At 42.5% G+C, this 13,286-nt stretch overlaps 2 protein-coding genes across 2 annotated transcripts; both read right to left on the reverse strand.

The window, feature by feature from the left end:
• Nucleotides 1–3,757: 3,757 nt before the first annotated feature.
• On the reverse strand, nucleotides 3,758–5,463 carry CLUP02_02278 (uncharacterized protein; the record flags this gene model as incomplete). The annotated part of the gene is made up of 4 exons (XM_049281310.1): nucleotides 3,758–4,358; nucleotides 4,428–4,741; nucleotides 4,830–5,303; nucleotides 5,368–5,463. The coding sequence occupies 4 exons, from the start codon at nucleotides 5,461–5,463 to the stop codon at nucleotides 3,758–3,760; spliced, it is 1,485 nt and encodes a 494-aa protein (XP_049137267.1).
• A 1,265-nt stretch (nucleotides 5,464–6,728) lies between these two features.
• Nucleotides 6,729–13,025, reverse strand: CLUP02_02279 (RNA dependent RNA polymerase; the record flags this gene model as incomplete). Its single annotated transcript, XM_049281311.1, has 7 exons — nucleotides 6,729–8,190; nucleotides 8,255–8,640; nucleotides 8,731–8,764; nucleotides 8,966–9,580; nucleotides 9,647–9,688; nucleotides 9,743–9,967; nucleotides 10,021–13,025. 7 exons carry the CDS (start codon nucleotides 13,023–13,025, stop codon nucleotides 6,729–6,731), a joined length of 5,769 nt encoding a protein of 1,922 aa, XP_049137268.1.
• Between the last annotated feature and the right edge of the window lie 261 nt (nucleotides 13,026–13,286).

The following is a 13,286-nucleotide window of genomic DNA, read 5'->3' on the forward strand; positions in this document are numbered from 1 at the left end:
TTCTTATTTTTTAATATAAGCTCGCTTATTAAAGGGGTTTATTAAGGTTTAGTTAAGTAAAAGGATCCTTTTTATAAAAGCTTTAAAAAGTCTTTATTTTTATTTATATATATATTACGTTTTCGATCTTTTTAATAAGAAAATCGACTTTTTTTATAGCCTTATTTATAACCTTAGTTAACTAAATAAGGTTTATATTTAACTTCGGATTTTTAAAATCTAAAGTTAGTTTAAAAATAAGTAGGTATTTATTTTATTTATTTTATTTATTTAAAAACGAACTAAGCTTTTTTATAACCTTATTTACTTTTTATAAAACGAGTATAAGTAATAATAACTACTTTTTATTATTAATTAATATAGCCTCTTTTTCGTTTATAATTTTAAATAATTAGAGCTTAAGTTCGATTATTATAAATAGTTATTAAATCTTATCCGCTATAGCCCTTAATTTAAATAAACGAATTATAATTTAATATTATTTTTTAAATAAAAAGCTATTTTATTAAACGTTACATTTTAAATAATAATAATTTCTAAAAGCGAGGGGATTTAGATTTTATATAAGCTATAGGCGTTTAGTACGTAACTTATAAAATAATTAATATATCCCCTCTACTCTACTTTAAAACGTCTTTTATTAATTCCTTTTTTATAATCCCTTTTAAAAAGGTACGCTTTATAACTATATATATATATTTATCCCTAATAAGGACGTAAATCGTAACTAAGCTTTAGTATATTTATTAATTATTATTACTTAAAATAATAAACGAACTAAACTTCTTTAGTTTAAATTAATAATAGCTAGTTAGTACGTTACTTAGAGCTAATATTATATAAGTAGGCTATGGCTAATATAACTTCTACTTAAAGTTCGTTTAATAAGCTAGTTATTAATATTATACTAATTACTTTATTAATAATTTCTTAATTAGCTCGTTCTCCTCCTCTATTTAGTTCTTTTATATATATAAAAATAGTCTTTAAGTCTATTCTTAGCTCCCGTACTTATATTTAAAAACGAGTTTCGCTATTAATTACGATTATTATATATTTTATATTTTATTAAATTTTATAAATAGCTACGCCCTTTTATATATATATTTATTATTTAAAAAAGTATAAGACTTTAAATACTATATTATAAGTCTTTATAATTTATAAAAAAATAAAGATTTTATTTAAATACTCGTTTTTAATTAATATTAGTTACTTATTTCGTTCGTAAATTAATAAGTAATTAAAGAGGTCTTATAAGATCTTATAATAAAGTCGGGTTACTTTTCGTTTTAAAATACGTTATAAAATAACTTATTTTATATAAGTAATTATATAATATTAATATTTTAAATAGCTTAGTTTTTTAATCCTTACTCTTTAAATAACTAAGACGAGCTTCTTAAATATTATTAATACGAGATATTTAAATTTAAAGTACTAGAGCTAGGTTATATTTAATTAGTCGTTCCTTAATTAATATTAAAAACGTAAGTACTAAGCGCTATATATTAAAATTTTATTAATAAGTAAAGACTAATTTCTAAATAAAAAATAAAATAAATAGGGCTTATATTGTAAAAAAACTAAATTAACCTTCCTCTCAAGCTACTTAATAATAACGTTTTTAAATTTATTATTAAACTAAAGGGTATAATTAAAACACGAGTATTAAATACTATTTTTTTAAAAAAGAGCTTTTAATACGACGTTTATATAAAAGTTCTTAATAAAACTAATATTATAAAAAGTAAGGTACTCTATTTTAGGCCCCTTTAGTTTTATAAAAATATTATATATAATCCTCGTTCCCCTAATAATAATAAAATAAGAGGCCGTTTTAAAATCTATATTTTTTAAACTATTACTTTATTAAATAAAATCTAGTTCTAAAAATAATTAGTTATTAATAAAATAAACGGTATTATAATTATTTATAACTATATTTTTAAAAAAGAGGTATAGGCTAGTAAAGGGGATAAAGAAAATAGTAAAATTACTATTTTTATTTATTTTTATACTTAGCTTAAGGAGTAGACTAATATCAATAATTATAGCTACGATATTTAAGGGGTAGGTTCTTTTAGAGTTCTTTTTATTACTTAGCTTATTAGTTTTAATTATTTTTTTAAAGCGACCTTAGTTATTATTATTCTATTTAAAAGGGGGTTTTATATAAATCTAGCTTTTTTAAATAAAATTAATATAAAAGTCGGTATATTTTTCTTAATTTAAGTAAGACATTATTTTTTAAATATTATTAATACCTAGCTAAACGTATTTTAAATTCGTTTTATTTATTAAAATAAGCTTTATTTTTATATAATTTATTAGCTTTTAATAATAAGTCCTTTCATAAGAGTAGTTAATAAACGAGTTAGGAGTTATTTTATTTTATTTAAGGGAATCTAAGTAACTTATTAATATTATAAATATTATAGGGGTTCGTTTATAACTCTTATTATATACTACCTCTTTATATAAAAAGTTATTAAAAATCTTAATATAATACTTTATATTAAAAATCGCTTTTCTTTTTTATTTTAGTTTAATAATTTTAATAAGTTCTTAATTAGACTAGTTTAGAGCGAAGCGATATATAATTATATAAAAAAAGGTTTTTAAAATAAGGGTCCCCTAGACTTTAAATAGCTTAAGTTATATTATTTAATAATAAACTAAAAAAAAGTTTTTAATTTAAGTTAATAAGCTAACGCTAGAGTTCGCCCTATTTATAATTACGTTAAATTCCTCTTTTATAATTATAAGCGAACTAAAGTCGCTTAGTAAGTATTTTTATTTAAAAACCTTAATTATAATATAAAAAAAGTAATTTAAAGAATTAATAAGCTCCTTTTTTACGTCCTCTAAGATTTCTTAAGTAATTATAAAAAAGATCTAACGATTTATTAATTTATATAATCTCTTTTTTTATAAATAAGAGATTATTTTAAAAGCGGTTTATTAAATAAAAAAGGTATATTTTTTAATAAGACGTACTTAATTTATTATTACGGCCTTTAGTTTTATTAGAGCGACTAGTTATTTAATTTAATTAACTAGTTACTTAGTTTAAGTATTTTTAATAAAAGGTTTAATTATAATCTCGCTTTTTAGCTATTTAGTTTATTATTAAATAAACTCCTTAAGTCTTTATTAGTATTTAGTCGAGGCTATTTTATATACTTAATTTTAAGTAGTATTTTATATTTTAATATATTTCTTAATTAAAAGAATAAACTTAATAAAAAATAACGGATTCGATAAGGAAATAAGGTTATTTAGGTTTAGTAAGTCCTAAACGTCCTTTCACCGGGCCTTAATTCGTAAAGTAAGGTACTACTTAGGCTAGTCTTATTAATAGTTAAGCTTTTATTTAAAAATATTAATAATCTTTTTAAAAAATATTAGTTTATTTAAAAATAAAGTTAACGAACGTAATAAGGGTTAAATAATATTATAAAAAAAGATATAGTAAACTATAAGTTTTAAAAAATAACTTTTTAATAGAGGTATAGGGGTCTAAGTTAAAACTAAGCTTATAATTATTATAGAATTATTATAAGGGTATTAACGTATATAAAGAGAACGGTTATTTATTAAAAATAAAAAATAAGTATAAAGCTCGCTCTAATATAAAGGGTATAAGCGAAGTAGGCCTTAGTAATTATATAACCGAGGTTACGTAACGTGCGGTAAGGCTATGGATGGTTGAAGTTATTATGACATATGCTATATACGCCTCCCTCGTTCTCCCTCACGCGCTAGGTCCAATGCATTCGTGTCTAGATGCATAATCCATGCCCCAAATCATCTTTACGTCAGCTAATAAAGCCCCGGCGATGGCAAAGCCTTTGCCCAATATGTCCTTGAGCAGGACAGCCACTCGTTGCCGGATATCATCTCTCTTAGCCTCCAAGGCAACGCCCATGAGCACAACAAGATAGCTCCATGACTCTAGCCCGACAACGGGAGTCCGTTGTTCTAGCCTCTCTAGGACGAATAATCCATGTCCTTCGAGATCCGGCATGTCTGACATGTGTGGCAGGTCCTCGTCAATAAGTTTCCACGCCGGATCCCAAAATGTTCGCGTTATTCCCATTAGCGAGAAATGGTAAAAGGCCTCGCGCAGAATGCCGAAGTCGCTTTTGTCCGCCTCGTCGTCATCGTCGTATCTATCTCCTCGAAGGTTCTCCATCACATCAATGACCGCTGCCGAACTTTCGATAATCTCCATTCCCTGCTGCAAAAGCCCAGCTTCTGATAGTATCTTCCTGAGCTCTTCGTCAGGTGGTGGTTCAGCAGCTAGATGGCGGTCATTCAAAACGTGACGCGCTTGTCGCACCCATTTCGTTGCTCTACATAAATCATGAGCTGACTTGTACCACACTGGACTGACTCTTTCCCCGAGAGTTGGCTTTTCTTACTTGTGGTGCAGTCGCGCAAAATTGGCCACGTATTTTGTGTAGTGGTGTAATATGGCGGAGTTAATGCGAACTTGGCTAGTAATCGCATCAATATTGTCAAAGAGCTTTGGATCGTAGAGTTCGACATCGACAAGAAAGGTGTCCTCGAACGATACTAGACAGTGGTAAGTTGCCATGAGCGAGTAGTTCATCAGCAATCCTTTGTCAAAGTACAAAAAAGGTGCTCTTTTTCTCTCCTGGACCTGCTGTTGAACCTTTTCCGTCAACTTTCTCATTGTGGCCTGAAAGAAGAGCCATGACTGGCCAGTCATTGTCTGTTCAAAGTCATTACAGTCAGCTCTGAGTATGATAGAAAATGAGGGTAAGATGCTGCGTGTTCTCAGTGTTCAAGTCCCAACTCACCTCGGCATAAGCCATCAGAATCCCATACAGCAACATCAAGTGCTGGTCACTGCTTTCGGGAGACGTGAGGACGTCAAGGAATTCTTTCAACTTATATCGGTCTTGGGCCATGATAGTGGCTGCAGCTTTTTGCTTCTTTTCTAAAGCGGTCGTCTTTGAGTACTCTAGGCATATTTTGCCAATTGTTGTTACAACGGCACGAATTGGTATTGACGTGTCGAGATATGTCCGCATGAATGACAGCGAAAAGACATCGGTCATGGGTGAAGGTGAATCGCCCACGAACGCGAAGAAAGCCATTGTTATGTCAGCCGGCAAGGGCTCCAAACTCCCCGGCGTTGAGCTTAGACATCCTGGTGTGGTGATCTTTGATTCAATGGTCGCATTGGTGGTCGGTGAGCTTTCGCTCATGGAGGAGATTCCGGAACTTGACTGCGACCTTTCCCTCGCATGCCGAGATTGCCGGCAATCACACTGTGATCATCGTCAACAGACGTTTTCATAGATAGTATCTCATGTCACGTCTCAGTCCACTCACCGCAGCCGGCAACCTGTGACACGACAGACATCGTCGTCGCCCAGGTGATGCCTTGCTATGGGGCCTGCTTGGCTTGTTGACTCTGTATCGATTCATGGTCACGCATGACCCCACCGTATGTGTTTAGCTCAAGTTTGGCTGCCAAACGGCATTAGGGCAAGGTAATATGAGATGGTCCGAATACAACGATAACCAACGCGCCGGGTACCATTTGAATGGTGTGACGGAGACAAAGGAGCCGAACTTAACCCAGCCCAAGTGCCGAAAGTCAGTGGAGGGAAAAGAGTGGGAGGGAAAAAAGAAAAAAAAAGTATAGGGTGCCGGTCGGCGATCCTGAAGCTTTGGCCAGCGAGCAGCTTCTCTGCCATGGGGGCGGGTTCGCCCGACAATTGAAGGCTTTCTTCACCACGTGTGCATGAATCTCTTCTGACCTTGAAAGTTTCCATAGGAAGTTGAAGTGAGCTGTGTAGCTCCTTTGGCGACCAAACATGGGCAGGGTTGCCATGTTCCATGAACCGAGGAACCTGACCCCACGGATAGCTCCTCCTACTTTTATTCCATGGCAGAATAGTGTGGAGGGGGATGAAGCACGGCGGATGAACTTAGACTTTGGGCCGACTGTTCTGCCGCAAGGGCCAACGCGACGAAACGAATGGAGGGGAAAGAAGGGAGAAAACCCCAGGTCCCCTGCATGGTACGGGGTACCTGACCGTGCGATGCTGGGGCCTTGGTTTCGGCCTGTTTATACAATCCGTTTGCTTGCTTGCCTGCATGCTCAAGTTGAAGATGAAGTGAAGAACTACTCTCATTCACAGTCGGGGGCTTCCGACCTCGCACGAGTAGCACACTATTCGTTCTGTCCGCATTTTTACCGACAGGTATGCTTAGAGCGGGAAGTGGGCAATAATCTGAAGTCGTGAAGCTAAAACACCCAACTACGGACGCTAGTTTTGACTCCGTGATGGTCAGACGGAGTCGAGTCATGGAAGTCCTGGCCCGCTACCTACTCCGCTGTCCGTCAGCGTCGCTCAAACAGTCTTTCAAGGCGCTGCGGTCTCCGCGTGCCCCCGGCTATTGCAACGATCTTCGGTGTCGTCATAGTACATATTGATTGGGCTAGGTCTTGGGAATGAAGAGTATCCCGCCGGCTGTGACCTGCGAAACAGATGTTCAAGCCGAGCGAACTCGAGCCTAGCTTACCTGAAAGCTCGAGAGCCTCTGACCAGGTGCCTACCAAACGTAGTAGGTGGGAGACTTGACATTGTATTGAGTAGCCAGATGGAGTGTTTCTTCCGGTGAATTTGAGAAATAGATGACTAGCAAATAAGGCAAGGGGGCTCTGGGTTCCTGATGGGCATCACTTAGACAGCATCCTTATTTCCGTCCGCGTTCTTCTTTTCCTCGAGACCAAACTCAGTTTCCAGCTCTTTTCTCAGCTCTACCTCCCTCTCCAAGAAGCTCAATAAGAAAGCCAGGCCACCGAACGCAATCGCGATGAGAAAGACCTTTCTCATAGCCTCGGTGAATAAATCAATGATCTGACTTCTCGTCGGCTCATCGAAGGACTCGACAAAGGCTTTAGTGGCGCTGGCATACGCATTGCCATGCTGTAAAATACCCCGAGCCGCAGGGTCATCTATCTTCTGCGCGGCATATGACGATGTATACGTGTTGAAGATGGCCGCGGGGATAGCGACGCCCCAGATACTACCAAAACTGCGGATGAATGACCAGCTTGCCGTCGCGGCAGCTTGATCTGCTTCTGCGAGACCTGCCTGGAAGGCTGGCAGCAGAGTGTTGAGGAGCATGCCTGAACCAACGGCGGGGACGACTTGTACGAGGACCCAGGCTGCTGTGCTGCTGTACCTGTCCAAGACGGCCCATATGCCGAGACCGAGTGTCATGAGGGCAAAGCCTGCGATGTGGAGAGCTTTGTAGCGGCCCCATCGTGCGAGGACGACGGCGGAGATGGCGGCGCCCGGAATGGGGTTCAAGGTCACGGGGAGTAGTTGAACACCTGAACGAGCTGGAGTTGAAAGCTTGACGGCCTGGAAGTATAGCGGGAGGAAGAAGAATGCCCAGTACAGAATTGCGGAATTGAGGAAGGTGGTCGCGTAGATAATGGCGGAGGTCCGGTTCGCGAGGAGGCGTAGAGGCATCACTGGTTCCGGGACGATGCCTGATCCCTCAAAGATGCAGAAGGCAACGAGGCCTACAAGGCCGAGAACGAGGGGGATGATGACGCGGTAAGAGGACCAAGAGTAGATTTCGCCGCCCCAGGTGAGGGCTATGAGAACGGAGACTGTAGATGCGATGAGTATCGAGTTGCCAATGTAGTCGATTCGGCGAAGTTTGCCGTTGAAGGTGGCGGTCCGATCCCATTTCACGTGAAGGAAAAGATAGAGGAGAACGAGTGAGAGGCCGCCAACTGGGAGATTGATGTAGAACACCTGTTCTGTCAGTTTGGGTTGGAAAATACTGGCATGAAGGCGAGTGCTCACCCATCTCCATGAAGTAGTTTGCACGATGATGCCTCCCACGAACGGTCCGATTGCCATGCCGACCCCGTATATTGCTAGGATGATGGCGATATAATTACCTCTATCCCTAAGTGGGACGAGGTCGGAGATGATGATGTCGATGATCATGTTTATGCCACCGCTTCCCATGCCTTGCACAGCTCGCCCAGCGATGAGCATCGTCGGGCTACTAGCGCCACCGCAGATTCCGCTGCCAAGAGTGTAGATTGCTACGATGAATAGCGTGAGATATCTGCGGCCGAAAAGATTGGAAACCTGCCCAAAGAGAGGCTGGACAGCCGCACTTGATTGCACTTCATATCAGTATTTTCGGCCACATGTAGCTGGGCTGATGCTCCGAGACTGACCTGGTGAGAAAGAAGATGTTGCCAACCCAGACATAGCTGCTCCCAAACTTCAAACGCTCAACAATAGTCGGCAATGAGGTCACAACCACTGTGGTCTCTAGGGAAGCGAGTAGAGAAGTGATGCATAGCGCGAACACGATGACCCAGAAGCGTATGTCCTTCCTGTACGCCGTCGATGCCTCGACCGCAGTCTGGCTGTCTTCTTTCTGGCCTTCAACTTGAAGAGAACGTGTCTTGCCGGGCTCAGTGAGAATATGCGAAGAGTTCAGGCTCTCCAAAATTTCGCTGCTGGAAGCCGGCTTTGCGGGGGGCATCATCGCGATTTGGGAATTGAGTAAAGAGAGCAATGGGAATGTAGATGACCCATGAACATGAAGAGCATAGTCCTACTCTCTCGTCCTGTCATATATAGGGAATCTCCATCTCGCGTCAGCAGGAGGCTTTCCAGGTAGCAGGGAAGCCAGTCGGAGGCTTACACTGGCGTCTTCGTAACTGGTCAAGGGAACAATCCTTCGACGTGAGCAGCAGCGGAGGCTTTTAGTGAGACTTTTCGCGCACTGATTGGAAGCGACGCTAAACCCGGCAAATCATCTTTCCTAGCGTCCTCCAAGGCTTTGAATCAAATGTTCAAAGAGGCCCACCAAAGATACAGCCTCAATATCGTACAAAGTTTTTGATCGTATCATGATCTACCTCACACTGGTACTCTACATGTAATGGCTGTATCCATAATTGGGATACTGCCCGACATCCACGTCATAGCCGATGTACATATAGGACATTGCTGGCCCACCACTGACACCTACAAACCCACCGCCCGCAGCGTCGCCGTTGCTGGGGTTGACCAATCGGCCACCCTTCACGCGATTAGCAAGCTCGGTGAGCTCTTTGAGCAAGACACCCGCCGAAATAACCTTGAAGCTTTCCAGCTGTGTTGCTCGGTGTCCGCGCTCAAGGTCGGTACTCGGCAGCAAACCGACCATGAAGCACGCATATGACATCTCCAACGCATCCTTGTTCGGTGCCAAGAGCCGTTCGATGTCATCGTCAATCTGGCGGGTGCCAGTCGGTGCAGGATTATTGTAGATATCGGTAGGTTGGGCAGCTTTGTCTCCCACATTGCGGAACTTGCGCCGCATTTGTTGCACCATGAGGTCGGCTAGTCGATCGAACTCTTGCTTGAGCTTCATTGAGTTGTCCTTTTGACGACGAGTCTGCGCGCCAGTCTTGTTGAAGATTGAGCCGCAGAACACCTCGACTTCTGTCAGCTGCTTCAAGTGACTGTCAGAGTACGTTGTCATGGCACTGAAGAGATGGTCTTCGTATCTGGAAAGACTATTAGCTGGAAACGATACACTAAATCGCCACAACGTAAGTCCCAGAGCCACTCACACGTCGCGCAAGCTTTTCGCCTCCCTCAGTTTCGTTTCCCAGCTCACTCGCCCATGAGTATAGTCTTTGATCTTTCGCTCTATTAAGCCTACAAACTGGTCCCAAACCGAGGGTCCGGTCTTGGGGATGGATCTCTTGATTTCATCATCCCAGATCTGCTTTTCGTCGACATTGCGATAAAGCTCGCCGAGGATTTTGTCTGATTTGTAGTATCGGTAAGATGGTACGAAATCGTCGTCATCGTCGTCGACTGCCTCGTCCTTGCCAAGGAAGTCGATCTGCGTTCGATCGTACAGCTGAGCAGGGGGTGCGGGCGCGAGGCTGTGAGATATATCAGCAGTGATAAGCTACGCCGAGCGACAACATGTACTTACAAGTCCGGGCGAAAGATGGGCGCCTTTGGGATATCTTCCCGCGCGACTGGGATGCCTGTCTTCGAAAAGTCCACAGCAGTCGAGTGTAGACCGGCTAGTTTGATGCAGTCGCCGCTCACAGTTCCTTCATGATGTTTATCGGCGAGAATTAGATGCCTAGTGGCAATCATGCCGAGTACGTCAGACTTCATGAAGTCAACAAACCAATTGGCCATGTCTTCTCTCGTCACTGATCGACCAAGTGGCTCCGGTGTTACTCTGGGGTAGTCGGCAGCTTCATATACCATTGCGGGCATTGCATCTTGGTCCCAGATGATGTTATACAAGTCGCCATCAAGATCACCACCGCTGAGCTTGCTAGGCAAGTCGCGCTCTCCAAACTGACTAAACGCGATGCAGTTGCGAAGGTTCCGTAAGGGGTGACCTGCCGGTGGTACTCTAACCATAACTCGCTGAATATCGCCGGGGTGAAGAGCTGGCGAGCGCGTCACGAGCATGAAGGTACCATCCTTGATAGATCCGACAGTGGCTGGCTTTCCAGGTCTTCGGAAAGTGTCAAAAGAGACAAAGACCTGGCCCTCCTTGAGAAACTTCGTCTCATCCATTATTCCAAAAAGGGTGGCGCCATTAGGAACGGGTATTCTGGCTTTGTGCTTCAACAATCGCAATTCCCGTAGAACAATCGACTCGACCACTGCTCTCAAGAACCTGTCTTGACGGTAGTCTATGCCGTATTTGTCAAGGCTCTTGACAAAGGTCGACAAGAAGAAACTTGTGCCGATGGCCTGGAGATGCAAGAATGTTGCCGTGTTGTACGCATCGGCTGTTACTGCCCGAAGTCGATCAAGCTCCATCTTCTGCAGTCGGAGAAACCATTGCTTGGATACGCCCAAGTCTTCCATGATCTTAATCAATTGCCGATTCAGCACCAATTTGAGAGGCCGTGATGCCACGTCACAAATTTCGAGATTCTCCCAATCCTTACTGGGGAATTTCTCCATGGACTCTTTTCGAATGCACACCGCTCGACCCTGAAGCCTTGTATCCAGAGATAGCATTCCTTTGACACCTCCCCACCTGATCTGCAAACAAGTAGAATGGAACGAGCCTCGTGACAGGCGGGGCCAAATCAGCTCGAGAGCTTCGCGGGAGATTGTGCCGACACCATCGCTGAAAACGCGTTCAGTTTTCCCCTCCATCGATTTGACATCCGGGATATAGCAGCGGTTGATGTCGGCCTCGCTGATGGAAATGAATGAGGGGGTTTCCGAAAAGGCCTGTCCGATGCGAGCGGCGCACTTGGCCGGGATTTGTATCTTGTCGAAATCACCTAACGATTTGATGATGTTTCCGTACAGTTGCAGTTTGTTCCAATCGTCAAAGAATGGGGCTGAAAACCATGCTGAATGGGATCGCAGTGACGAGTGGGAGAACCCAAGAAAGCCATAGACTCGACCAGCAATCTCCAGGCCCTTGCCCAGGATGCTCTTGTAGCGGTCGAAGATTTTATCGTAGGAAACCTTGCCACTGAAGAATAGATCACTACCATCTTCGTCGGCGAAGGTGACTCTCATGAAATAGTCCGTCTGGTTTGGATATTTGCGAAGTATGCGATTGAGAGGCTCCAGATCAGGTCCATGCAAGGTGATTCTCGTCGGGGTCACTGTGGCCTTGAAAATCCAGGCATGATGATCGGTTATCTCAGGCTCCAGCAGGACATCTCTGAACTCGATGTTGCTTTCGGATTGCAGACGTTTCTCAGTGGAGATGAGGTATTTCAGAATCTCGTTGGGATCCAGGTCACTTGGGTCAGTGTTATGACACGGGTAGTCGATTCCATCGTGGCCAGTGCCATGCAAAACCTTGAACGCCTGCTGGGAAACGGGCTCCGGCTTGCCATCTAACTTGGCGCTTTGAAACAATTTCTCTAGGGACATCAACATGGTGTGAGCACTGCGTGGATGCAAAAAGTTGTTGAAGACCAAGGACTGCAGCTGAAACAGGATGCCAAAAGGTAATGCCTTGGCGGATCCGGCCTTGACTAGGCCATCGTAGAATTTGGCCCACTCAGTGTGGTAGTCAACTCCGTAAAAGATAGGCATCTGGTTGAGAGCGACTTTCGAGTGCGCAATAACGATGATTTCCTTCTTCTTGAGGCTGATGATCTTATGATCGAAGTCGGGCCCGAAAATTCCCAGCTGGTAGACGAGACATGTTCCCGCGCACTTCAAATGTTCCCTACTGCTGGATAGACCAAGGCTACGAGTGAGTGACTTTCCCCGAGGTCTCTTGGCATCATCGACCAAGCCTAGACGTTCCATCTGTTGTTCCAAATCGGACTTTGTATGATAGAAGCGTGGTGGTTCGCTGAGGAGAAGGGTGAAACTGGAGGGAACAGATGTGTGTATCATCTCGACGATGGAGGAGTGAGGGATCTCGACTTTGACTCCCTGCTCAAACTTTAGAATGAGCATTCTCTTGCCAAACTTTGCTAGGCCTCTTTGAGAAAGGCGACATTGTTCGTTGAAGGTCAAGGTCTTGTCTGGCTGAAAAGTGTTGTGGCCGCAAGCCAAGTGGCTGATTTGAAAAACGATGGCGTCGTCGGTAGAGGGAGCATCTTGCTGAGTCCGCTGTCTGTGTTTTTCCTCCAGACGATGGGTAAGACTTTTGATCATGAAAGGGTCGGGTGGTCTGTTGCTTGGGGCCACATAGACATGGGTGTTCATTAGAAACAGGTTTGCTCTCGCCCGTTCCTTTGGAGGCTTTCCTCCTTTCGAAGTGGGCTTGAATGCAGCCCCAGCATCAGGAAGGATGACCTTTCCATGACGTTTCAGAAAGCGTTTTCCGTCTTCTGCTTTGAGGAACGTCACCCAGCCCTTGTCGTTCTTGCTCTTCGTTGAGCATGCCCATTCAAGGATGCCGAGAGCATTCATGTGCGGCCTAAGCTCCTTCTCCAGAGTTCGATCCGTAAGGTGCCTAGGCACGTTGGTCAGGAAGACCTCCATTGCGAAAGTAATAGCAAGTTCGTGATGGGAAGCGGCAAGGTTTATTCGACTTGAAACTATGAGACGAGGCCGGGGCTAAGGATGAGACTGAAGCCCCCGAAGAGTGCGGGTAGTCAGAAGTTGGTTTTAAGAGCAATGCGAGTATATAGACGAGTTAAACCAGAGGCAGAAGCCAAAGTGTAGCGGACGCCGGGGTTGTCGATGGAAGGTGAATGGGTGTGTTGAGAGCATCTCACACCTGGAACGAGTATCAGTCCTGTT

Source organism: Colletotrichum lupini, chromosome 1 (assembly GCF_023278565.1).
Source record: "Colletotrichum lupini chromosome 1, complete sequence".
NCBI lineage: Eukaryota > Fungi > Ascomycota > Sordariomycetes > Glomerellales > Glomerellaceae > Colletotrichum > Colletotrichum lupini.